This window comes from Leucoraja erinacea, chromosome 4 (assembly GCF_028641065.1).
Source record: "Leucoraja erinacea ecotype New England chromosome 4, Leri_hhj_1, whole genome shotgun sequence".
In the NCBI taxonomy this organism is placed as follows: domain Eukaryota; kingdom Metazoa; phylum Chordata; class Chondrichthyes; order Rajiformes; family Rajidae; genus Leucoraja; species Leucoraja erinaceus.
In genome coordinates, this window is record NC_073380.1 from 53579232 (window position 1) to 53603474 (window position 24243).

The 24243-nt window shown below is 47.2% G+C and overlaps 2 protein-coding genes across 2 annotated transcripts in view; both read left to right on the top strand.

Annotated features, from left to right (window-relative positions):
* The first annotated feature begins 38 nt into the window (after positions 1-38).
* LOC129696417 (proteasome subunit alpha type-7) lies at positions 39-12598 on the top strand. Its single transcript, XM_055634293.1, has 7 exons — positions 39-195; positions 2668-2794; positions 4734-4858; positions 5521-5643; positions 7425-7544; positions 8560-8622; positions 10107-12598. The coding sequence occupies exons 1-7, from the start codon at positions 94-96 to the stop codon at positions 10197-10199; spliced, it is 753 nt and encodes a 250-aa protein (XP_055490268.1). The 5' UTR covers positions 39-93; the 3' UTR covers positions 10200-12598.
* A 2265-nt stretch (positions 12599-14863) lies between these two features.
* LOC129696418 (transcription initiation factor TFIID subunit 4-like) overlaps positions 14864-24243 on the top strand; it is an 81439-nt gene continuing 72059 nt past the window's right edge. Inside the window, exons 1-3 of the mRNA XM_055634294.1 lie at positions 14864-15245; positions 21324-21490; positions 23951-24067. Coding sequence (XP_055490269.1) covers positions 15065-15245; positions 21324-21490; positions 23951-24067 — 465 coding nt within the window. The 5' untranslated portion in view covers positions 14864-15064. The remainder of the gene's footprint in view (positions 15246-21323; positions 21491-23950; positions 24068-24243) is intronic.

The window sequence follows — 24243 nt, forward strand, 5'->3', positions numbered from 1 at the left end:
CCGCGCATGCGTTCTGGCTGGGAGCCGTCCTGGCTGGGAGCCGGCTCCCCGCGCCTGCGCACATCCAGCGGCGCCGGCGGCTGCGGCTCCCAAATGGCGGCCAGGTACGACCGCGCCATCACCGTCTTCTCGCCCGACGGACACCTCTTCCAGGTGGAGTACGCGCAGGAGGCCGTGAAGAAAGGCTCCACTGCGGTGAGTGGGACCGCGCCCTGATCAAGCTGCACACACACACACACACGCACTGTGGTAGCAACTGTGAGCAAAGAAGGGAAAGAGGAAGGATGTTCTGCACCTCGACCTCCCCCAATAAATCAGTGTCTGTTTCTCTGTGTAGTTGTTGCAAACACACATCTATCAGCTCCTCCGCTTCTCTGACTGACACTGAGTGGGCGGGGAGGAAGGGCTGGCACCGAGGTATCGGGCTGAAGGGCCACGGGGGAACGCTGGAACTCTGGGGAGAGGGAAGGGCTAGTACCGAGGCGTAGGGGGCTGAAGGGCCGCAGGGCGTGTGCCCCCGGTGGAAGACTGCGGGTCAGGCAGCATCTGTGGAGGGAGCAACAAAGGGATGGAGGGGATAGCACCGAGGAATCGGCCTGAAGCGCCGCTGGTCCCTCGGTCCCACACTCCACGTCTGGCCCCAATCCCCGGGCGAATAGTGGAAGCCGAGTCATAGTCTGGCTGCTTCGATTTCCTCCCACATCCCAAAGACATGCCGGTTTTTGGGTTAATGGTCCTGTCCATGTACCTGTCTAAATGTTTTATACGTTGTGGCACAGCTAGTTGAGCCGCTGCCTCACAGCGCCAGAGACCCGGATTCGATCCTGACCCCAGGTGTTGTGTGTATGGACTTTGCATGTTCTCCCTATGACCGTATGCATTTCCTCCGGGTGCTCTGGTTTCCTCCCACATCCCAATGACATGCGAGATTATAGATTAATTGAGCCTGTGTAAATTGCCCATGGTGTGTATAGAGTGAACGAGGAAGTGGGATAACATAGAACCAGTGTGAATATGTGGTGATTGGTCGGCATTAACTCGGTGGGCTGAAGGGCCAGTTTTCATGTAAACTCTCCAAAACATAGAAGGCTAATGAGTACTGGTGAATGAGACAGTGCCCCATGAAGATCATGAAAAATGATGACTAACATACCTACCTAAACTGGTCCAATTTCCCAAGGGTAGGAGAATCAATCATATGGAACTTCAGATGCTGGAATCTTGAGATAGTCACACAGCACGGAAACAGGCCCTTCAGCCCAACTCGCCCATGCCAACCAACATGTCTGATCTACACTAGTCACACCTGACTGCGTTTAGCCCATATCCCTCTAAACCTGTCCTGTCTTCAACTACCTCCGGCATCTCGTTCCATATACCCACCACCCATTATACAAATAAAGTTACCACTCCGATTCCAATCTCATCTTTTCGCATTCACCCTAAATTTATGTTCTCTGGTTCTCGATTCCCATACTCTTGGCAAGACACTTGATGTATTCCTCCCATGAGTTTGTACTTTCAAGAGTGCTTTATCGTCATATGTTCCAAAACCAAGTGTGACAGAAAATCAGAGATAGACTGGGACTCCGTAACACCATAATAAATAACAAAAAATGTTCAGTATCTAAAAAAAACAATAGCAGTCCTGTGCATTGCACTAGTCCTATTTACCCATGTTGGGCCTGGATCTCTCTATACTTTTCCTATCCATGTACCTATCCAAGTGTCTTTCAGATGTTACTGCATCTGCCTCAACTACCTCCTCCTCCATATACCCACCGCCCTCTATTCCCCTCATCCACGTCTATAAGATCACCCCTCAGCAGTTCATTCTTGCAACGGGGTGGCACAGCTGCTGCCTCACAGCGCCAGATGCCTGGGTTCGATCCTGACTACACCTGCTGTCTGTGTGGAGTTTGTATGTTCTTCCAGATCATTGATGACACATATATAAACTTCCAAACGCGCATGCCTTTGGGATGTCGATGCTGGAAACTGGAGCACAGCCGGAAAAAAACCCACCTGGCCCAAATGAAGAATATGCACAAGGTCCTGACTGCGAGCCCCAGCCATCTAAAGCGCTGTGAGGGTTCCATATACCCACCACCCATAGAAACATATTCCAATTAGGTGCAGGAGTAGGCCATTCGGCCCTCGATTCCCCTGCACCGCCATTCAATATGATCATGGCTGATCATCCAAAACTCAGTATCCCGTACCTAACACCATTTAATAAATAACAAAAAATATGCGGCCAGGGGTGGTACCTTCTTCTTTCTCCATACCCCCTGATCCCCTTAGTCCACAAGGGCCACATCTAACTCCCTCTTAAATATAGCCAATGAACTGCCTCTGCCTCAACTACCTCTCCTGGCAGAGAGTTCCAGAGATTCAGTTCATTCTTGCAACGGGGGGTCTGGAAGAGCTGCGTCAAAAAAGTTCGATCCTCATCTCGGTCTTTTAAAGGATTTCCCCATATAGTTTATCTTTGGGATTAAGCTGTGACCCCTTGTCCTGAAGACTTCCCCAACACCCGGGAACAATCTGTGAGGCTTATAATTGCTCCAAGTGTGATCGATGGTCAGCTTTAAATCCTTGGGCCGAAGGGCCTGTTTCAATGTAGTGTCAACTAAAATCAAGTAACATCCAATTTTTGCTTTTAAGGTTGGGATACGAGGGAAAGATATTGTTGTTTTGGGTGTGGAGAAAAAGTCAGTTGCAAAGCTTCAAGAAGAGAGAACGGTGCGGAAAATCTGTGCTCTCGATGATCATGTCTGTATGGCATTTGCAGGTAAGTACATCAACTTCTTTTTACTGAAACAAGGAACTGCAGATGCTGGTTTACACCAAAGATAGACAAAGTGCTGGAGTAACTCAGCGGGTCAGGCAGCATCTCAGGAGAACATGGACAAGTGATGTTTTGGGATGTGCACTTCTTCAGAATGATTGTCGGATGGGGAAGAAAGCTGGAAGAGAGGAGGGGCTGGAATAGGAAAATACAGAGAAGGGTTTCTTGAATGGAAGATGCATGGACCAAGGCTAGAATTGAAATGATAGAAGGTGTGAGGTAAAAGGATTGAAGAGCTGTAAATTGTGAAGCTAGAAGAAGGGATGTTGGTAGAAGGGGAGGGGACAAATAGATGTGAGTCCAAGTGGGGAGTGAGAACAAGGGGGTGGGATAGGGGGAGGGGTTGTTATCATCGACGTACTTTGTAGAACGTAGAGTATAGAACAGTACAACATGAGAACGGGCCCTTTGGCCCACAATGTATATGCTGAATATGATGCAGTTAGTTGATGCAGATAGTTACATGATGATAGTTACAGAATATGATGCAGATAGTTACACTGATCTCCTCTGCCTGTACATGATCCATATCCCTCAATTCCCTGCACCTCCATGTGCCTATCCAAAAGCCTCTTAAACGCCACTATTGTACCTGCCTCATCCACCAAGTAGACACAAAATGCTGGATTAACTCAGCGGGACAGGCAGCATCTCTGGAGAGAAGGAATGGGTGACGTTTTTGGTCGAGACCCTTCTTCAGACTGCCTCAACCACCATCCTGGCAGCATGCGCCAGCCCCCCCCCCCCCCCCCATCACTTTATGTGTAAAATAAAATTGCACGGTAGATCTCCAATGAACGGTCATCCTCTCATCTTAGAACGATACCCTCTAGTTTTGGACATTTGCACCCTAGGGTTATGACTGTCTATCCCATCTATGCCTCTCCCCTGTTCACACTAGTTCTATGTTCTCACCCATTCGGGGCAGTTTACAGAGGGCCAATTAACCTGTAATACCGCACGTCTTTGGGATGTGGGAGAAAATTGAAGCACCCAGAGGAAATCCACTCGATCACAGGGAGAACAGGCAAACTCCACACAGACAGCATACGAGGTCGTGATCAATGTCCTGAATTAACAGACCTAGCAGTGTTGATCTTAACTTAATTTTTGTGTCCATGGATGTTGATTGACCTGCTGAATATTTCCAACATCTTTAGTGTTTTGTTATTGAGGGAACTCGGCTGGGGGAGTGGCACTTTTCAGAAATTCTTTGTTTGGGGCAGTGTAGTGGTAGAGTTGCTGCCTTGCAGCGCCAGAGACGTGGGTTTGATCCTCCCTACGGGTGCTGTCTCTATGGAGTTAGTCTGTTCTCCCTGTGTGTTTTCTCCGGTTGCTCTGATTCCTCCCACACTCCAAAGACGTACTTATTTGTAGGTTAATTGGTTTTGGTAAAACTTGTCCCCACTGTTCAGGATAGAACTAGGGTACGGGAATCGTTGGTCGGCACCGACTGGATGAGCCGAAGGCCCTGCTTCCACGTTGTATCCCTAAACTAAATGAAATAGCCCAGTTTGTGCGCAGACTACCATCTGTGCCCCAAGCGCAAACTTTACTCGTGGTGTTGATTGCCATGCAGTCAGGAAGCTTTTAGAGATAGTGCAGAAACGTGCCCGCTGAGTCTGCGCCGACCAGCGATGACCCCGTATACTAGCACTGTCCTACATACTAAGGACAATTTACTTTTCTTTTAACATACAAACCTGTACGTCTTTGTAGTATGGGAGGAAACCCACGCAGGTCACAGGGAGAACATATAAATTTGGTGCAGACAGCACCCGTAGGCAAGATGGAACCTGTGTCTCTGGCGCTAAGAGGCAGTAACTCTACTGTGGCGCCACTGTGCTGCCCCGTGCCTATTCACCTCTACTTTCACCTTTAGGGCTGACGGCTGATGCTCGGATCGTTATCAACCGAGCGCGGGTGGAATGTCAGAGCCACAAACTGACTGTGGAAGACCCAGTGACTGTAGAGTACATTACACGCTTCATTGCAACTTTGAAACAGGTAAAGGTTTTTTGTACTTTTGCCCAAAAATGAATTGCACAATTATATTTCTTTGCATGTGTTGTCGCGGTGAACCAGATCACCCCTTATTGCTAACTGGCAGCCCATGAGAAATAATCATCGGCTGAAACTGATTAATGTTTTTAGCAGTGTGTTGCTGAACTACAGGCAGGACCGACGCAGTGAATGGTAGTGCTCATTGGGGAGTGTTGTAGAGCAGAGGGATCTAGGAGTGCAGGTACATAGTTCCTTGAAAGTGGCGTCACAGGTAAATAGGGTGGTCAAAAAAGCTTTTGGCACACTGGCCTTCATTAGTCAGAATATTGAGTATAGAAGTTGGGAGGTCATGTTGCAGTTGTATACCACATTGGCGAGGCTGCAATTTGAATATTGTGTTCAGTTCTGGGCACCATGTTACAGGAAAGTTGTTGTCTAGTGGAAAGGTTACAGAGAAGATTGTCTGTTCTCAAGGGTCTGAGCTATAGGGAGAGGTTGAGCCATGTTTAAGAAACAATTAGACAGGTACATGGATAGGACAGGTTTAGAGTGATATGGGCCAAACGTGGGCAGGTGGTTTAGATGGGACATCTTGGTCAGTGTGGACAAGTTGGGTCGAAGTGGCTGTTTCCACTCTATGACTGACACTTTAATGTTTTATTTAGCGTTACACACAAAGCAATGGTCGGAGACCTTTTGGAATCTCTGCATTGATTGTGGGCTTTGATTTCGATGGCACTCCGCGTTTGTACCAAACTGACCCATCTGGGACATACCAAGCTTGGAAGGTAGGTGTTCCTCTACCAGAGTCTTTCACAATTATAATCTTTGCAAAGACAAGATGTGACTAAGCTTGTGCTACTTTTTTTTTTGCTGTGGATATAGAGTCATTGACGTAGGAAGTCAGAGGAGCAGAACTAGGCTGTGGGGCCCATTGAGTCTGCTCCGTCCATCCAATCATGGCTGATCTATCTTTCCCTTTCAACCCCATTTCCTGCCTTCTCCTTTATAACCATTGACACCCTTACTAATCAAGAACCTGTCAAAGATAGACAAAGTGTTGGAGTAACTCAGCGGGTCAGGCGACATATCTGGAGAAAAAGAATGGGTGATGTTTCGGGTTGGGAAACCTCAGGAGTCTGAAGAAGGGACCCGACTGGAAACGTCACCCATCCTTTTTCTCCAGCGATGCTCCCCTGAACTGCTGAACACTTTGTGTCTAACTTTGGTGGAAACTAGCATCTGCAGATCTTTGTTTCTACAAGATCCTACCAATCTCCATTTTAAAAATACTCAATGACTTGTCCTCCACCGTCGTCTGTGGCAATGAATTCTACAGATTCACCACCCTCTTTTATTAGCCAAAGAAATTCCTCCTCTTCTCTGTTCTAAAGGTACGTTCTTTTATTCTGAGGCAGTGCCCTCTGGTACTGGACACTCCCATTAGTGGAAACATCCTCTTCCACATTCACTATCCAGGCTTTTCACTTATTTAGTTATCATATCCATCTGTCCCTGTGTGATTTTGCATCTGCCTTGGCCATCTCTTTTCATTGTAATGATGTTGAATGATGCATAGATGAGGTTACTTTAGTGATATAACATGGAAACGGGCTCTTCGAGCAATGCCGATCATTGATCTCACATTTGCACTACTCTGATCTGAAACGTCACATATGCATGCCCTCCAAAGATTCTGGCTGACCCACTGAGACACTCCGGCACTTTGTGTTCTACACAAGTTTCGAGCACATGCTGTTGCTTGTGTCGCCACATTAGTTCTATATTGTCCCACTTTCTCATTCACTCCCTACACTCCGTAACTTACAAACATGCACTTCTTTGGTATTTGGGAGGAAACCAGAGCGCCCAGGGAAAACACACTCGGTCACAGGGAGAATGGATAAACTCCACACAGAGACAGCGCCCGTGGTTAGGATCACGTCTCTACCATCTGCGCCACTGTGTCTGCATTGGCCCATATCCCACTAGCTCTTCCTGTCCAAAAAACCTATATATAAAATGTGTCAATTATCTCAATAAAGTAGGATGTCTTATATATATCCTACTTTATTGAGATAATTGGTACATTTTAGAATAACTGTAATAACTTCTGGACCATTGATTGATTGAAAGATACAGCATTGAAACAGGCCCTTCAGCCCACCGAGTCCGCCAACTATCGATCACCCCGTACACACTGCTTTAGTTTAGAGATACAGCATTGAAACAGGCCCTTCGGCCCAACAAATTCACGCCAATCATCGATCACCCGCCCACGCTAGTTCTATGTTATTCCCATTTTCTCGTCCAGTCCTTACACTAAGAGCTTCTGTAAATTGTTCCTGTAGGATAGAATTAGTGTACGAGTGATTGATGGTCCGCATGGTGGGCCTAAGGCCATGTTTGAACGTTGTATCTCTAAAACTAATCCAGGCATCATGTTGTAGTAGTTGAAGATGCATCAGGGACATCATCTATCTTTCTATCGCCTAATACTGTCTATTCCTATACAATCAACTCTGCATGAGGGAAGTCTGGCCTGACAATATAATTTCTGTTCAAACAGGCAAATGCTATCGGTCGTAGTGCCAAGACAGTCCGAGAGTTTCTTGAAAAGAACTACACTGAAGAGGCTATAGCAACCGACAATGACACCATCAAGCTTGCTATTAAAGCCCTCCTGGAAGTAAGTAAAAATCAACATTCTGTACAGAGTTTGTATGTTTTCCCTGTGACCGTGTGGTTTTTCTCCGGGTGCTCTGGTATCCTCCCCCACTCCAAAGACATACAAGTTTGTTTAATTGGGTTCTCTAAATTGTAAATTATCCCTAGTGTTTAGGATCGTGCTAGTGTACGGGGTGATCGCTGGTCGGAGCTGATGACTCGGTGGGCCAAAGGGCCTGTTTCTGCGTTGTATCTCTAAACTAAACTAAAATTATCAATGGCCACAGATGGCATTGTGAGTTTTGGGTGTTCTCTTTGGTCGTGTCATTCTGTCATGAAAGAATCAACTATGCTCTCATTCTACTCTCTAACTGTTTTGCAAATATAGTGAATCCTCGTTTTAACGACCCCCTTATAGCAGGCCAGATATAGTGGACGGACCTGCCAACCCATTCCCTGCTCACACCATCTCCCCGCCCCTTTAGAGCCCTGGTTTCTGACCCCACTCCTAACTTGCAAGGTGCACCAGGTAGCCCTTCTTCAACTGCCGAAAGGACACAAAGTGCTGGAGTAATTCCACAGGTCAGGATCTGTGGAGAACATGGATAGGTGACATTGGGTTCCTTTCCTCAGACTGATTCAGTCGGCTGATGTATGTTTCACTTTAAAATTAGGCGCCGCTGCGGCTGCTCTGCAGCAGTGAGCCCTTCTTCAACGATTCAAGCAGCTGTTGTTGCCGATCACGTGGCTCTTCAGTGTGCCCCCGCGGTCATCGTGGGGCTCCCTCCCCTCTCACCTGCTGTTGCTTCCAAGGTGGAGAATGTTGGCGTCTCCTGGGGGAGAAGGGGGAGTGGCGACGCGAAAGTCAGAAGCCGGCTCTCCCCTCCTTCCCCCTAAATTAGACTACCTATTGTGATGTCGCTGACAAGATTGTTTTACATAGAGCTGGCAACAACTCACTCAGTCGAATAGCCTTCTTTGCCAATAGAACTTGTTTTGCGTTTAATTTAACCCATGTTTGTACATTTTCACTTTAGGTTGTGCAGTCCGGTGGGAAAAATATCGATCTGGCCATAATCAGAAGGAATCAGGCCTTGAAGGTGGGTAGCAGTGTGATGACAGTAGGTTTTGGTTCTGCATTACCTGTGTACAGAAATGAAAATACATTGCTATTCTGGGGGCTACATTTTAGACTTTAGAGATACACCGTGGAAACAAGCCCACCAAGACCGCTCCAACCAGTGATCACCCCGTACACTAGCACTATCCTACACACAAGGGTCAATTTACAATGATACCAAACCTAGTTAACCTACAAACATGTCTTTGGAGTGTGGGAGAAACCAGAGCACCTGGAAAAAACCCAAGCAAACATGGAAAGAACCTACAAATTTCGTACAGACAGCACCCGCAGTCGGGATCAGACACTGGTCTCTGGCGCTGTAAGTCAGCAACTTTACCGCTGCGCCACCGTGCCGCGCCTGAACAGGAAAAAATACATCAGTACTGTATGTTTAATTGTTGTATATACTGAACGCAGAACAATTACATTCTTATGTGCAGAATAACAGATATGTGAACATAGTACTGTTAGATAACATAATTTTAAAAAAAGGCTTGCAAATTAAATAAATCCCAATATCCCTAGTGCAATCAAGCCAGTTTGTAGTTTAGTTGGTGTTTGTAGTGTGATGCTGGTGGTTGTTGGGAAGATGCTGTTCTTGAACCTGGAGGCCTTGTATCTAATTCCTGATGGTAGCAGCGAAATGAGAGGGCGGCCAGGGTGGTGTGGGTCTTTAATGCTGGCTGCCTTTTTGAAGCAGCCCCTCCTGTAGATCCCTTTGATGGTGATGAGGTCAGTACCTGTGATGAACTGGGCAGTGTCCCATTACTTCGTGTAATCTCCTTTGCTCCTGGGCGTTTCAGTTTGGCCTGGTTTCTTGGACTGAATAGGCTTGGAAGCCGCTTTAGCTGTGGTGGAAAAACAGTAGGAGGGAGCAGCTGATGGGACGGGATTAACATTGTGTCCCAGTGAACAAGGCAGGCATCTGTATCATGATGCCAGAGACAAACACTGGGCTGCAAGGTGGCGCAGCGGTAGAGTTGCTGCCTCGCAGCATCAGAGACCTGGGTTTGATCCTTACAATGGGTGCCATCTGTGTTTGGAGTTTGCTCTTTTTCCCTGTGACCATGTGGGTTTTCTCCGAGTGCTCCGTTTCTTCCACATCCCAAAGACGTGCCGGTTTTTAGGTTAATCATTTTCTGTAGATTATCCCTAGTGTGTGTAAGGTAGAACTAGTGTCATAGAGCATAGAAACGTTTTTCTGACCAACATGGTTCATCTACAGTACTCCCACCTGCCCCCGTTTGGCCCACATCTCTCTAAACCTGTCCTATCTATGTACCTAAATATTTCTTAAACGTTGCGTAGTCCCTGCCTTAACTACCTCTTTTGGTATATGCCCAACCAACTTTGTGTGAACGGGAATCGGTGGGCTGAGGATCTGTTTCCACACAGTATCTCTAAACTAAAACCCACGCTTTCTTCCATTGCAACTAACCCGGCGATTTTCCTTCTTGCCAGCTCCTCGACGCGAAAGAAATCGAATCGCTTGTCACAGAAATCGAGAAGGAAAAGGAGGAAGAGACTGAAAAGAAGAAACAGAAGAAAACCTAATTTTGAAACGTGTACCAACATTGATATTGTTACTGCTGAACATAGACATTAGTTTACAAACAGAGCACCACTGAGCGGGATACAAAATATTAAAAGGTTCAATGTTCTCTCTTGATGGGTTTCTCCTCCTCTCTCCTCCCCTCCGTGTCCGCATGATGCTGGTGTCTGGGCCATGCGGGAGGCTGCCAGCAAGGTACACACAGCACAGCTCTGAGCTGCAGGTCAGTGGTGAAATTTCCTTCATCTAAACATCATTGAGAGCCATGTTTCATGACAACAGAAGCTGTCATTGAAAGGTTGCACCTTCATTGCACAATTCATAAGCCATGAGAACAGAATTAAGCCATTCAACCCATCGAGTCTATGCCATTCAATCTGGACTGATCTGTATTTCCCCCTCAACCCCATTCTCCTACCTTCTCAAGTGTTGGAATACATATTGTTGAAATATACTATTCCCAATCCAGCAATTAAATTTTTAAAAATCTGCACTTTTGCCATAGCTGATCTATTTTTCCATCTCAACCCATGCTGTTGCCTCTCCCTGTAACCTTTCTAAAGGAACATCCTTTTATTCTAAGGCTGTTTCCTCTGTTCCTAGGCAGTGGAAACACCCTGTCCACATCCACTGTATCCATGCCTTTCACTGTTCAGTAACCAAGGTATCGTAGCTCAACATAGGCACAAAAAGCTGGAGTAACTCAACGGGACAGGCAGCATCTCTGGAGAGAGGGAATGGGTGACGTTTCAGGTCAAGACCCTTCTTCAGACTGTCGTAGCTCAACATTGATTAAAGTGCCGAGCTTGGCACGGTGATCTTGGAGCACGTTTCCCGAGATATACATAAAACGATCCTTGTCGTGGCTTGAACATTTGTTCAAAAATCCATGCATCGAACAGGGACAAAACCCTGTGATTCTGCACAGAAAAGAATCGTTAGCGTTCCTTTATCTCTGCAAGTTGATACCTAGAACAGCACGGGAACAGGTCCATCGGCCCACGATGCCTGTGCCCAGCGCGATGCCAAGACCAACTCTGCCTGCTCTTGCATAACACTTCACAAGAATATAATTGAACCAGAACTCATTCTACCATTTGAAATAATACGCAGGATGAACAAAAGCTTGATGGAATCAACAGCTTGGACGAAACCTGTTTAAAGTCGGGCAGGAAAGTTTCAGCGACACTGGGTGCACTAGTCCAATTACAATAGCGACACAGAAGAGGTCAGACATAGTGTCGAGATCGCAGGAAGCTGAGGCTGGAGGAGGTTAGAAATTAGGCTGTGATGTTTTCCAGAGCATGGAGGGATTTAATGCTGAAGGGATGCGGCCATTTTGAGATCAGTTTTTACTTACTGAGTCGCTGAGGTCAGCACAGTGGTAGAGTTGCTGCCTTGCAGCGCCACGGACCCGGGTTCAATCTTAACTATGGATGCTGTCTGTACGGAGTTTATACGTTCTCCCTGTGACTGCATGGGTTTTCACCGGGACCTCCGTTTTCCTCCCACACCCCAAAGACGTACAGGTTTGAGGGTTAATTGGCTTCGGTTAGTTGTAAAATTATCCCATAGTGTGTAGGATAGTGCTACTGTATGGATTGATCTTTGGCCAGCGTGGACTTGGTGGGCTGAATGCCCTGTTTCCCCACTGTATATCGGGTCTAAAGAATAAAAGGTGAATGAGGCAATTACTATTGAGACGATGGACCTCTCCTCCCTCTTCCATGTGCCCCACCTCCATTTCTCCCAATATCCCATCTCCGCAACCCCCCCTCTATAATCAGTCTGAAGAAGGGTCCTGACCTGAAACGTCACACATGCATGTTCTCCAGGATGGTGCCTGACCTGCTGAGTTATTCCAGTACATTGTGTCTTAACAGTGCCAGCAGGTCAGACAGGCAATGTTTTGGGTCAGGAAGTTGACTTAAAATTGAAGAGTTCAGTGTTGATTGATTTTCCCTTGATAAAACTGATATTACTGGGCAGCTGCTTGGGACGTCTGTCTACTGGTGAAGCTGCTACACAAATGAGCAATCTGTGAAGAATGTGTACTTGATGTAGGAGGGGAAGAGACACCAATGGCCTGCAGTATGATTGTCAAATGCACTGCCCTAACCTGGGGGAAGGGAGGCACAAAACTGCCACGAACCTCATGCAATGGCACATCAAGAGATGCTCAGAATAATGTTTACAAAAGGCCTTTTAATATTTTGTAACTTGCAAATTATAGGTTGTATGGTTTGATCTGTTCTCAGCTCTTTTCCCCTGAAATGTTAATTCAGTTTTTCAGCCCTTTGGTTTTGTTTGCACATTTGAAGTTATTGTTACAGATGTGCCTTGGAATGAAAAGAGTTTTGAATTCTGCTTGAGAATGTCAAATAAATGCTCTGGCGCAATATTTGAAACTTTGATTTCTTTGTGATCATAAACAATTCTTTTTCAGTTTCTTTTAACTTATTGTATGAGTGAAAAGCCTTTTTTTTGCTGCGAGCTGTCTAGTCAGCAGAAAGACTATTCATGATTACAATCAAGCCGCCCACAGTGTACAGATTCAGGAGAAAGGAGAAAGTCTGGTAAAGTCCAATTAAAGATAGTCTGTGGGTCTCCAATGAGGTACTGTAGATAGTAGCTCAGGACCACTTTCTAGTTCTGGTAGAATGGTCCAGTTACCTGAGGTAAAAGATTTTGCATGGAGGGTGGTAGGTAAATGGAACAATCTGCCAGAGGAGGTAGTTGGGAGGTCAGGACCACCCTCCAATTGTTGATAAATAGTTAATTGGAGCAGTGATCACATTCTAACATCCTTGTATCATTTCAGCAGTGACATTCGTGTCTTCATTTTTCCAGACCTGAAATTCTTAAATTTCTTCCCTAAGATTCTGACCCTCCATTGTATCTGGATCTAACAACTGGAATCTTCTACCCAAAAGCACTGAGATCACCTTTAGTAGTGTCACTGAGAAGGTCTAAGAAGCTAGTTCATCACTGCCACTTTGAGGACAAAGAGAAATGCACAATAAATTCAGTGAAGTTCATTTATAACAGAACATAGAACAATTCTGGTTACCTGCCAAATATATTGAGGTCAAACACGCCAATAAGGAACCGCAGATGCTGGTTTACAAAGGAAGGGGCAGATTGCTGGAGTAATTCAGCGGGTCAGGCAGCATTTCTGGATAACATGGCATCGGTGATGTTTCGGGTCGGGATGCTTCTTCAGACTGATTGTAGTAGTAGAGGAGAGAAACCTGGAAGTAAAGTGGGGGCAGGACAAAGCCTGACAAGTGCTGGGAGAATCCAGTCTGAGAAGGATTTTTTCTGGCATATTCTTCACCCCCCCCCCACCACCTTTCAGTCCGAAGAAGGGTTCTGAAACGTCACCTATTCCTTTTCTGCAGAAGTGCTGCCTAACCCACGGAGTTACTCCAGCATTTCGTATCTATCTGACGGATTACCTTGGGAGTGCTTTATAAAATTGAGGGCCGTGCAGTACATAGTTCCTCTTTGTTTCCCCCCCATGGGTAGGGAAGTCTATTTAGTCCTTCTTGCCTCCAAACTTTTAGTTTTTGTTTTTTTATCAATAAAAGCATGTTTCTCTAAACTTTTAGTTTTGCTTTTCAACAATTAAAACATACTTCTCCCAACCTTTAGTTTAGTTTTTTAACAATCAAAACATGCTTATCCAAACTTTAGTTTTTGTTGTTTTTATCATTAAAAACATATTTCTCCAAACTTTTAGGTTTGCTTTTCAACAATTAAAACTTTGATCTTAAAGGGGTGTATAAAATCATGAGATTAATATCCCATTCCGTATCCGATCTCTCTGTCCTGGGTCTCCTCCATGGCCAGAGCGAGCAATGGGCTGGAAATTGGAGGAACAGCACATCATATTCCGCTTGGGGAGCCAGCATCCTGGGGGCATGAACATTGAATTCTCCCAATTTTGTTAGCCCTTGCTGTCTCCTCCCCTCCCTATCTCTCCCTCAGCCATCGGGCTCCTCCTTTTTCCTTTCTTCTCCCCCCACCCCCCATCAGTCTGAAGAAGGGTTTCGGCCCGAAACGTTGCCTATTTCCTTCGCTCCATAGATGCTGCTGCACCCGCTGAGTTTCTCCAGCATTTTTGTGTACCTTCGATTTTCCAGCATCTGCAGTTCCTTCTTAGACAATAAAACACTCTTGACTCGTAGAGTTAGAGTTAAAACCTAGGGTTAAAGGCAATTCAAACTTCTCCAAACTGTTAGCTTTAGATTTTTACAAATTAAAACATACTTCCCCATGTAACTGCAGGTTAAGGAATCCCCCGTGTTGCCCCCGAGGCGGGGGATGCCCCTCTATTCCCCTCTGTTGGAGCCGCGGGGAATTCCCGCTGGAGCGAGCCTGACGTCATGGGCGGCCAGCATGCCCGGGAGGGGAGGAGGGCGCATGCGCTGCGGTGGGACCGGGAGGGGGCAAAGGGTGGGTGGCAGGAGCATGCGCACTGCAGCCTGCGAGAGGGACGCACATGCGCTGTTGGATGGTAACCGATCAATGTGTTACGGTAGCGCATGCGCTCTAGTTCGGAGGCCGGTCAGCAGCGCCGGCATCGCATGCGCTCTTGGATGGTGGCCGGCCATAGAGCCGGCGACGCACGCGCACATTGATGGTTGCCGGCTGCGCGGGCGCAGTGGGCGGCATCGAGCCGGTACAAAGATGGCGGCGCGGCGATGAGCGAGGGACGGGAATCACCCGAGGTCCAGGCTATGGGCCGCCCACTAGGCCTCGCCTCCGCTCCGTAGTCTCCCTCCTCCCCCTGGGGCTGTGGCTGTGGCCATGGACGAGAGGCTGGCGGCTGCCTGAGCCCTGCGGCGAGTGTCGAGGCCCCGCCATGCCTGCCCCGGGCTCTCCCGGCGCCGCGCCTCCTCCCCCGGGGCCTCCACCGCCTCCTTCCCCGGCGGCAACGCTGCTCAACGGCGGGGCCGCAGTCGCGGTCGTTCCCGCCCCCGCCCCCGCCCCCGCCGTCGCCCGGGCCTCGGTGCCCGTCCTACAGAGTCTACAGGTGCCGGCGGGTAAGAGGAGAGTGGAGGAGGAATGGGAATTAAGGGGGGCACTGAAAGGGGGGAGGTATTGGTGGGGAAGGTGGAAGAGGGAGCTAGCAAGGGTGGGAGGAGGTGGGAATGGTATTGGGGAGATGGGTAGGGAGGGGGACATGAAGGGGCAGGGAGGCGTTGCGTTAAAGGGTGAGAGGAGGAGGGATTTGAGGAAAGGGAGGCAGATAATGTGGGAGGGGGAGAGGGACATACAGGGGTGGGGGCGATGAAGTAAATAGGATAGACAAACGGGAGTCAGTGGATTTATTTAACCTGGATTTTTGGAAGGCTTGTGATAAGGTACCATATGTGAGGCTGCGAAAGAAGATGAGAGCCAATGGTATCATTGGGAAGGTACTAGCATGGATAGCAAGTTGACTGGATGGCAGAAGGCAGAGTGGCAATAAAGGGGGCTTTTTCTGGTTGGCTGCCAGTGACCAGTACTCTAAGTTATACATCAGTGAGTTAGTTGCATGGTGGAATTGAAGGCTTTGTGGCCAGGTTTGTTGATGAGGTGAAGATAGGCGGAGGGGCAGGCAGTGTAGAGAAAGCAGAAGGACAGAGACAGAGAGAGTGGGCAAAGAAGTGGCAGATGGATTGCAGTGCAAGAAAGTATGCAGTAATGCACTTTCGTGGTAGGAATAAAGCCATAGTCTATTTTCTAACTGGGAAGATAATACCGATAATCAACGGGCATAGGGACTTTGGAGTGCTGGTACAGGGTTTTCAAAGGGTAAATTTGCAAATTGAATGGGTAGTAAGGAAGGCAAATGCAATGTTAGCATTTATTCCGAGAGTGCAAGAATATAAAAATACAGATTTGTTGGTGAGGAATTATAAGGCAGTTTTAGCCCCATAACTTGAGGAGGGATCTGCTGGCATTGGAGAAGGTCCAGAAGAGGTTAATGAGAATGATCACTGGGATGATTGGGTTAATATATGAGGAGCATGACGGCTCTGGGTCTGTACTCGCTGGAGTTTGGAAGGGTGAAGGTGCACCTCAATGAAACTTACCGAATACTGAAAGGAGATATTGACTGACTTCAGGAAGCAAAGTGGTATGCATATCCCAGTTTGCATTGACGGTGCCGGAGTAGAGATGGTTGAAAGCTTCAAATTCCTAGGAATCAATATCACCAACAACTTCTCCTGGACCACCTATACTGAAGCAATGACCAAGAAAGCACTTGAACAACTCTTCTTTGAAAGATAGATAGATATAGATATGCCATTTATTGTCACTATACATGTACAGTGAAACTGAAAGCTGCTCGTACTCAGTGCATACATACAATTTAGCACAAAAAACAAGAAACGGAAAAAACAAAAAACAGAAGGGAGATGGGGGGGGAATAGGTGCACAAATTCTGCGGCGCTACATACATATATACAGATGGAAGTCCGTGTTGGGCGGTGTAGTCAGTGCATGTGTGAATTTGAATTTATAGTAGTTATAATTCTCGGAAAGCAACTATTCCTGAGTCTGTTTGTCCTGGATTTGATGCACCTATAGCGCCTTCCAGAGGGCAGCAGGTCGAACAGTCCAAACGCAGGATGGGAGCTGTCTTTGATGATCTTCTTTGCCCTGCTAAGGCAGCGGGAGGTGTAGATGTCCATCAGGGAGGGGAGAGGGCAGCCAATGATCCTCTGCGCTGTCCTGGTTACCCTCTGAAGCCTTTCCCTGTCTGCCATGGTGCAGCTGCCATACCATGCTGTAATGCAGTATGTCAGCAGGCTCTCGATGGACGAGCGGTAGAAGGTCAGCAGCAGGTTAGAGTCCAGGTTGTGCTTCCTGAGGACCCTCAGGAAGTGCAGCCGCTGCTGAGCCTTCTTGATGACCGCTGTCGTGTTGTCCGTCCAGGAGATGTCAGCAGCGATATGGACGCCGAGAAACCGGAAGGTGTTGACCCTCTCCACACACTCGCCGTTGATGTGTAGGGGGGCTAAGTCGGTGCTGTGCCTCCTGAAGTCGACAATGAGCTCTTTTGTTTTCCTGGTGTTCAGAGCCAGATTGTTTTCTGAGCACCAGGTTGTCAACTTCAGGACTTCCTCTCTGTAGGCTGCCTCGTCTCCCTTCGAAATAAGTCCGACCACAGTAGTGTCGTCAGCAAATTTGACGATGCGGTTGTTGTTGTGGGCCGGACTACAGTCGTAGGTGTAGAGACAGTATAAGAGGGGGCTTAGCACACAGCCCTGTGGGGAACCGGTACTCAACCTGCGAGTGGAGGAGAGGTGGGGGCCGAGTCTCACAGTCTGGGGCCGGTTGGTGAGGAAATCCTTTATCCAGGCACATGTGACAGTAGGGAGGCCGAGAGTGACCAGTTTACCAATGAGAATGTCCGGAATGATTGTATTAAAGGCTGAACTAAAATCCACAAAGAGCATCCGGACGTAGCTCTGCCCCTGCCCCAGATGGCTCAGCACAGAGTGGAGAGCTACGGTAATGGCGTCTTCTGTGGATCTGTTTTGGCGATAGGCGAATTGGTGGGGGTCGAGGTCTGGTGCTAGATAGTCCTTGATGTGCTGGAGGACCAACCTCTTGAATCACTTCGTGATTACCGGAGTGAGGGCCACAGGACGGTAGTCATTAAGGCTGGTGATGGTAGACTTCTTCGGCACAGGGACGATTGTGGCTGATTTTAGGCAGGACGGAATAACTGCCTGGGCCAGGGAGAGGTTGAAAATTCTGGTGAAGATGGCAGTGAGCTGGTGGGCGCACGCTTTGAGCACCTTACCAGGGACTCCATCTGGGCCGGTAGCCTTCTTGGGGTTCACTGCCAGGAGCACCCGTCTCCTGCTTAGGAAGTTTGGCATATCCCCTACAACTCTCACCAACTTCTACAGATGCATCATAGAAAGCATTTTATGGGGATGCATCACAGCTTGGTTTGGGAACAGCTCCATCCAAGACTGCAAGAAATTGCAGCAAATTGTGGATGCAGCCTGGACCATCATACAAACCAACCTCCCTTCTAGTGATTCCATTTATACCTCATGCTGCCTTGGCAAGGCCAGCAGTATAATCAAGGAAGAGTTGCACCCTGGCTACTCCCTCCTCTCCCCTCTCCCATCAGGCAAATGTTTAGAAGTGTGAAGATGCACACAACCAGATTTAGTTTCTTCCCAGTTCTTATCAGGCAGCTGAATCGTCCTACCACAACCAGAGAGCAGTGCTGAACTACTATCTACCTCTTTGGTGACCCTCAGACTATCCTCGATCCGACTTTGCTGGCTTTACCTTGCACTAAATGGCATTCCCTTATGTACCTCATGGCTCGATTGTAGTTAGGAATACTGTGTCGTCACGTGATTAGGCACAGTGAGGTTCTTTGCTTGCATCCACAATGTATACAAATAGCAGCCACCTACGGTGCTCACAAAGTTACAAAGCACGCCGGCTCCCCATTTTGTCTCCCCCCCCCCCCCCCCCCCCCCCCCCCCAACCCCCCACGCTGGGTCCTCATTGACCCCCCCCCCCCCCCCCCACATTGTCCATTGTTCTCGCACCTCCTCCCCCACGGTGGTCCCCCATACTCCATAGTTCTTCCCCTCCCTCTTACGGCGATTCCTTCATGCTCTCATCGACAGTGGGATGATGCGCGAGGCATCACCACCGCCAAGGCCCCATCGTCACAAGGCTTCACCGCCACTGTCAACACCCCAGTTCACGCCTCTGTGGTGCCAACCCAGGCCCTTATGTATTGTCTTTCTGCTGACTGCTTATATGTGACAATGAACTGAACTAAAAGGCCTGGAGGGAGGGAGTGGAAGTGGAGGAGTTTCCATGAGTGGGAGAGTCTATGATCAGAGGCCGTAAGCTCAGAATAAAAAGATGTACCTTTAGAAAGGAGCGACGGAAGAATTTATTTTTCTTGGTTCTTGGTTTCTTGGTCCTCCAAAATATTCCAAATGGAATTTAAACTGGAGGTGGTGGAGGGAGGACTTAAGCCAGAACGGGTTTTTGTGAAGAAAGAGCTACCTTAAATTTAGTTGCATCTGGCTGGGTAACTATAGTAGGGATTAATCAGAGGATGGTGAGTTTGTGGAATTAATTCTCATGGACAGCTGTGGAGCCCAAACCAATGGGTATTTTTAAAGCAGAGATTGACCGATTCTTGATTAGTACAGGTGTCAGGGGTTCTGGCGAGAAGGCAGGAGGATGGAGTTGAGAAGGAAAGATAGACCAGATATGAATGAATGACGGAGTTGTCTCGATGACCCGAATAGCCTAATTCTGCACCTATCACAAGAACATCTGCATTATCCTGTGCCCATCTCACGTTAAAGCTATGCCCTATATATATAATTATGTTGACTAATCAAATTGTTTTCTCCAGTAAAAAAAAAAGTATACTGTGACATTTCATCAACCTGTTCGGCTTCATTTCTTGAAACTAAACTATAGTTGCACCTCCTATGGTTAAAACATTATTCATCAAGACACACAGCATAGAAACAGCCTTTCGACTCAACCAGTCAATGCTGATCAAATGCTGCAGCTGGTGGACATGTTTCCTCTCTACTAGATACCCGGGTTCAATTCTGACCTCGGGTACTGTCAGTGTGGAGTTTGCATGTTCTCCCAGTGACTGTGTGGGTTTCCTTTGGGTGCTCTGGGTTCCTCTCACACCCCAAAGACATATGGGTTTGTAGGCTAATTGGCCTCTGTAACTTACCCCTAGTGAGTAGGGAGTGGATGCGGGGAATGCGGATGTAGAGTACAAACCTAGTGTGTATGGTCGACGTGGGCTGAATGGCCTATGGATGTGGTGTAGAGTTCCAGCTCTAGTTTGTGTAGACAGTGCATCCTTTCATTGGGGCATCAATCTAATCCTGGCTGAAGACAGACACGAAACGCTGAGGTAACTCAGCGGGTCAGGCAGCAACTCTGGAGAAAATGAATAGGTGATGTTTTGGATCAAGACCCTTCAGAATGAGAGTCTGGGGGGGAGGGAAAGTAGAGGAATTAAAATATCTTGGCTGAGGCTGTCAGTGGCTCAGTAGAAAAAGGACGTGATTATGGACAGTGTAATTTTGCAGTTTCCAGTGATTTCAGGAATTTTCCAGTTTTCATTTAAACCTAAGGTGCCCTTGTTTGAAAGTTTCTATTTGCTTCTGCTTGGGATGTTTTTGGTTTAGTTTTATTATTGTCACGTGTATCGAGGTACAGTGAAAAGCCAAATTTTGCATGCTATCCAAACAGATCAGATAGCACTGTACATAAATGCAATCGTCAAACTCAAGTACAATAGGTGGAGCAAAGGAGAAGATACAGAGTGCAGAATATAGTTCTCAGCATTGTAGCGCATCAGTTGCAGAGACAAAGTCCAATGTCAGCAAAGGGGTAGAGGTGAATCGGACAGTGCCCTAGTTTATGGAAGGACTGTTCAGAAGCCTGATTACAGAAGGGAAGAAACTATTCCTGAATTAGGTGGTGCGCGCTTTCAAGCTTCTGTACCTTCTGACAGACGGGAGCAGAGAGAAGAAGAAATGACCAGGGTGGGACAGTCTTTGTTTATGTTTGAGAAATGTCACACAGTGCTGGAATAACTCATTGGCTCAGGCGGCATCCTTGAGAACACGTATAGGCGATGTTTCGGATGGGGGCCTTTCATCGGACTCGTTCCCCGTTTGATTATGTTGGCTGCTTTTCCGAGGATGTGTGCAGTGTAGATGGGTCAATGGTGGGGAGTCTGCTCTGTGCGATGGTCTGGGGTATATCCACAAGTCTACAATATCCTGCGATCTTGGGCAGAGCTGTTCCAAAACCAAGCTGTGTGAGGGAAAATGCTCAGGTGGCGCTACATAAATTCAAGGTTGTTGATCACATTAAATAGGTAGGTGGGTGCTGGCCTATGCTTTTTTTCTCTTGATAGTCTGGTAATTGCTTGCCAGATAAGGGCAGAATAAAGTTCTTAACAAAGAACTGCGGATGTTTTGTTTGTATGGTATACATTGGCATAAGGTGTTTTAATCTGTGCTTTTGTTTGGATGACTTTTGATCTGTCAACACCAGTGTGCCATTTGACGTTGTGCAACTGCGCTCTCTTGTTGCAGGTATGGTCCTTGTGCGGAGTGACAGTGGGCAGCTGGTGCTGGTACCACAGAGGGCCTTTGCTCAGGCTCAGGCCCAGGCCAAGGCTCGAGCGCAAGCACAGAGAGCTGGCAGCACCTCTGCCGCTGCACCCGGTACTACGCACACTGTCCGAATCTCCAACGTGCAGGTAAGGCCTTTACGATTTTCCTGATGTATCTTCAGCTGCTGCAACATGATGCCTGCATTAGTTTCAGAGATACAGCATGGCAACAGGGGCTTGGCCCGACCAGAGACTTTGAGCCGCAACGTGATTTCTAATGTATGGGTGGCACGAATGCGAAGCGGTAGAGTTTCTGCCTCGCGGCACCAAAGACCTGGGTTCAATCCTGACTACAACGTGCTGTCTGCTTGACTTTTGTATGTTCTGCTCTTGGTGCATCGGTTTTCTATGGGTGCTCCGGTTTCCCCCTGACTCCAAAGACGTGCAGGTTTGTAGGTTAATTGGTTTGGTATAATTGTAAATTGTCCCTAGTATATGTAGGGTAGTGTTAATGTGCGGGGATCGTTGGTTGGCACGGGCTCGGTGGGCCGAAGGGCCTGTTTACACACTGTATATCTAAACTAAAAGTACAACAGCATGATACCTGCATTAGTTTTAATTTAAATATAAAGAGTGGAAAAGGACCCCTCGGCCCACTGAGTCTGTGCCAATACACTCGTTTTATCCTACACAATTTACAGAAGCCAATTAACCTACAAACCTGCACATCTTTGGAATGTGGGAGGAAACGCACACGGAAGGTGCAAACTCCATATAGCACCTGTAGTCAGGTTCGAACAGGGGCCTCTGGCGCTGGGAGGCAGCAACTCTACCACTAATTGGAAATCATGTTGCAGCTCAAAGTCTCTGTTTCGAACACATTTGGAGTTTGTGCACAATTCTGGTCGCCCCATTTTAGGAAGGATGTGGGTGCTTTGGAGAGTGTGCAGAAGAGGTTTACCATAATGTTGACTGGGTTAGGTATTAGCTACAAAGAGCTGCCTAGTACAGATTTTCCGTATTTTGTACGGAAATGTGATAAGAATACGGATGTACGGATTTGCTTTGTAAAATACGGATTTTTTAAAAATCGGCCCGACTTCCTGTTTCATCTTGCTGCTTAAAAAATGCAAGGATATAAAAAGTCATACTGTAACTCTAAAAATTGTAGCAGATTAAATCTAATAGTATTTTAAATTTCAAGATCTGGATGATTATTTATGTGAGCTTGATATGCCTGTCCCGGTCCAGGTTTAAACAGCGCTGTCCGTTTAGCCCGTGGGAATTTAAACGAACATCGCTATGGGTTCTAATTATAGCGCTACCACCTGGAGCACTATTGCCTTTACACTTAGTGCTATGGCCAAAGTGCTATGGGATACAGACTGTTCGAGGAGGGAGAAGGAGAGAGGAATAAGAGAGGGAGGGATGGAATAAGAAAGGGGGAGAGAGATGGAGGGGGAGAGAGGAAGGAGGGAGAGAGAGCGAGGGAGGAAGAGGGAGGCTTCCAGAATGGCTTCTACATCATCACCTGGTGCTAAAAGCTGGAAGCAGCCATTCAAACAGAAGTATACAAAGAGATGGCAATGAATGCACTGTCAAGTAAGGTGCGTAGAAGACATGTCAATTGGTAGCAAAGTTATGCATTCTTGTACTCTTACATGGGTATGACCGCACATGAAAAACAACATTTTTTTCAGCAAAATGACACTGCGTTAAAATACTGAATTCCTCAGCAAAATACTGATTTTCAGGTACTAGTGTACTGAAATGCTCTCACAAAACTTGGCAGCTCTGGCTACAGGGAGAGGTTGGACAGATCTGGATTGTTTTCTCGAGTCCGGAGAGGAGACTTGACAAGCATATATTTTTATGATGGGCATAGACGATCAGACCGTTTTTTTTCTCAGGGTGGAAATAAGGAAGCTGAGATAGTATAGTTTATTATTAGCTTTATTATTGTCACGTGTACTGAGGTACAGTGAGAAGCTTTTTTGTTGTGTGTGATCCAGTCCATTAAAAGACTATACATGATTACAATCAAGCCATCCACAGTGTACAGATACAGGATAAAGGACATGGCTTTAAGGTGGAGGGGGGCAAGGTTTCATACAATACAATACAATCAATTTTATTCGTCACATTGCACATAAAGGACATGTGCAAAGTTTTTTTTTAAACGGTGAGGGTGGAGGGTGCTGTCAGAAGGTGCTGGCAGGGGTGGTGGTGGAGGCAGATATGGTCTGGATAGGCACGTGGATGTGAAGGGATATGGATTATGTTCAATGGACAGAAGCAATGCGATTCTCCACAGATGCTGCCTGACACACTTGAGTTCTTCCAGTATTTTGTGTTTTTTTACTTTTAATTGTATAAATCCATCTATACTTCACACGGCCTAGGCAAGGCCACCAGCGGAACCAAGGACCTGTCTCACCCCAGGTACTCCCTCTTCTACCATCTTGTGCATGCAGATAAGATGGTCTTGGCATCATGTTTGGCACAGATGTTGTGAGCCAAAGGGCCTGTTCCTGTGCTGTACTGCTCTATGTTCCATTCTGTTGTTAACTACTTTAATATTTTGTATTTCTCTTGGTCTTCTGCCAGACAATTCGAACGCAGACTGTTGCCAATCAAATGAAGCCACTGGCTGCCCAGCAGACAAACCAATTGCAAGCTCCGATCCAGACAAACTCTCTACCACAGCGCATCACTCTAGTGCAGGTGAGAAATGTACTGTGGAAATGTTACATTAAGCATTTGAATCCAAAAGACATCGAAGGATATGGTCATAATATGGGCACGTGGGATTGGTGTATACAGGCAAGATGCTCAGGTGTAGGGTGTAGAGAGGAACTGCAGATGCTGGTTTACACCAAAGAGGCACGGAATGCTGGAGT

What these genes read in the sequence shown, in the direction of transcription:
- LOC129696417 (XM_055634293.1), top strand. Translation starts at nt 94, where the DNA reads ATGGCGGCCAGGTACGACCGCGCCATCACCGTCTTCTCGCCCGACGGA. An exon ending in TGTCTGTATGGCATTTGCAG is followed by an intron (nt 2,795 to 4,733) that starts GTAAGTACATCA and finishes TTTCACCTTTAG; the next exon opens with GGCTGACGGCTGATGCTCGG. An exon ending in CTATTAAAGCCCTCCTGGAA is followed by an intron (nt 7,545 to 8,559) that starts GTAAGTAAAAAT and finishes TTTTCACTTTAG; the next exon opens with GTTGTGCAGTCCGGTGGGAA.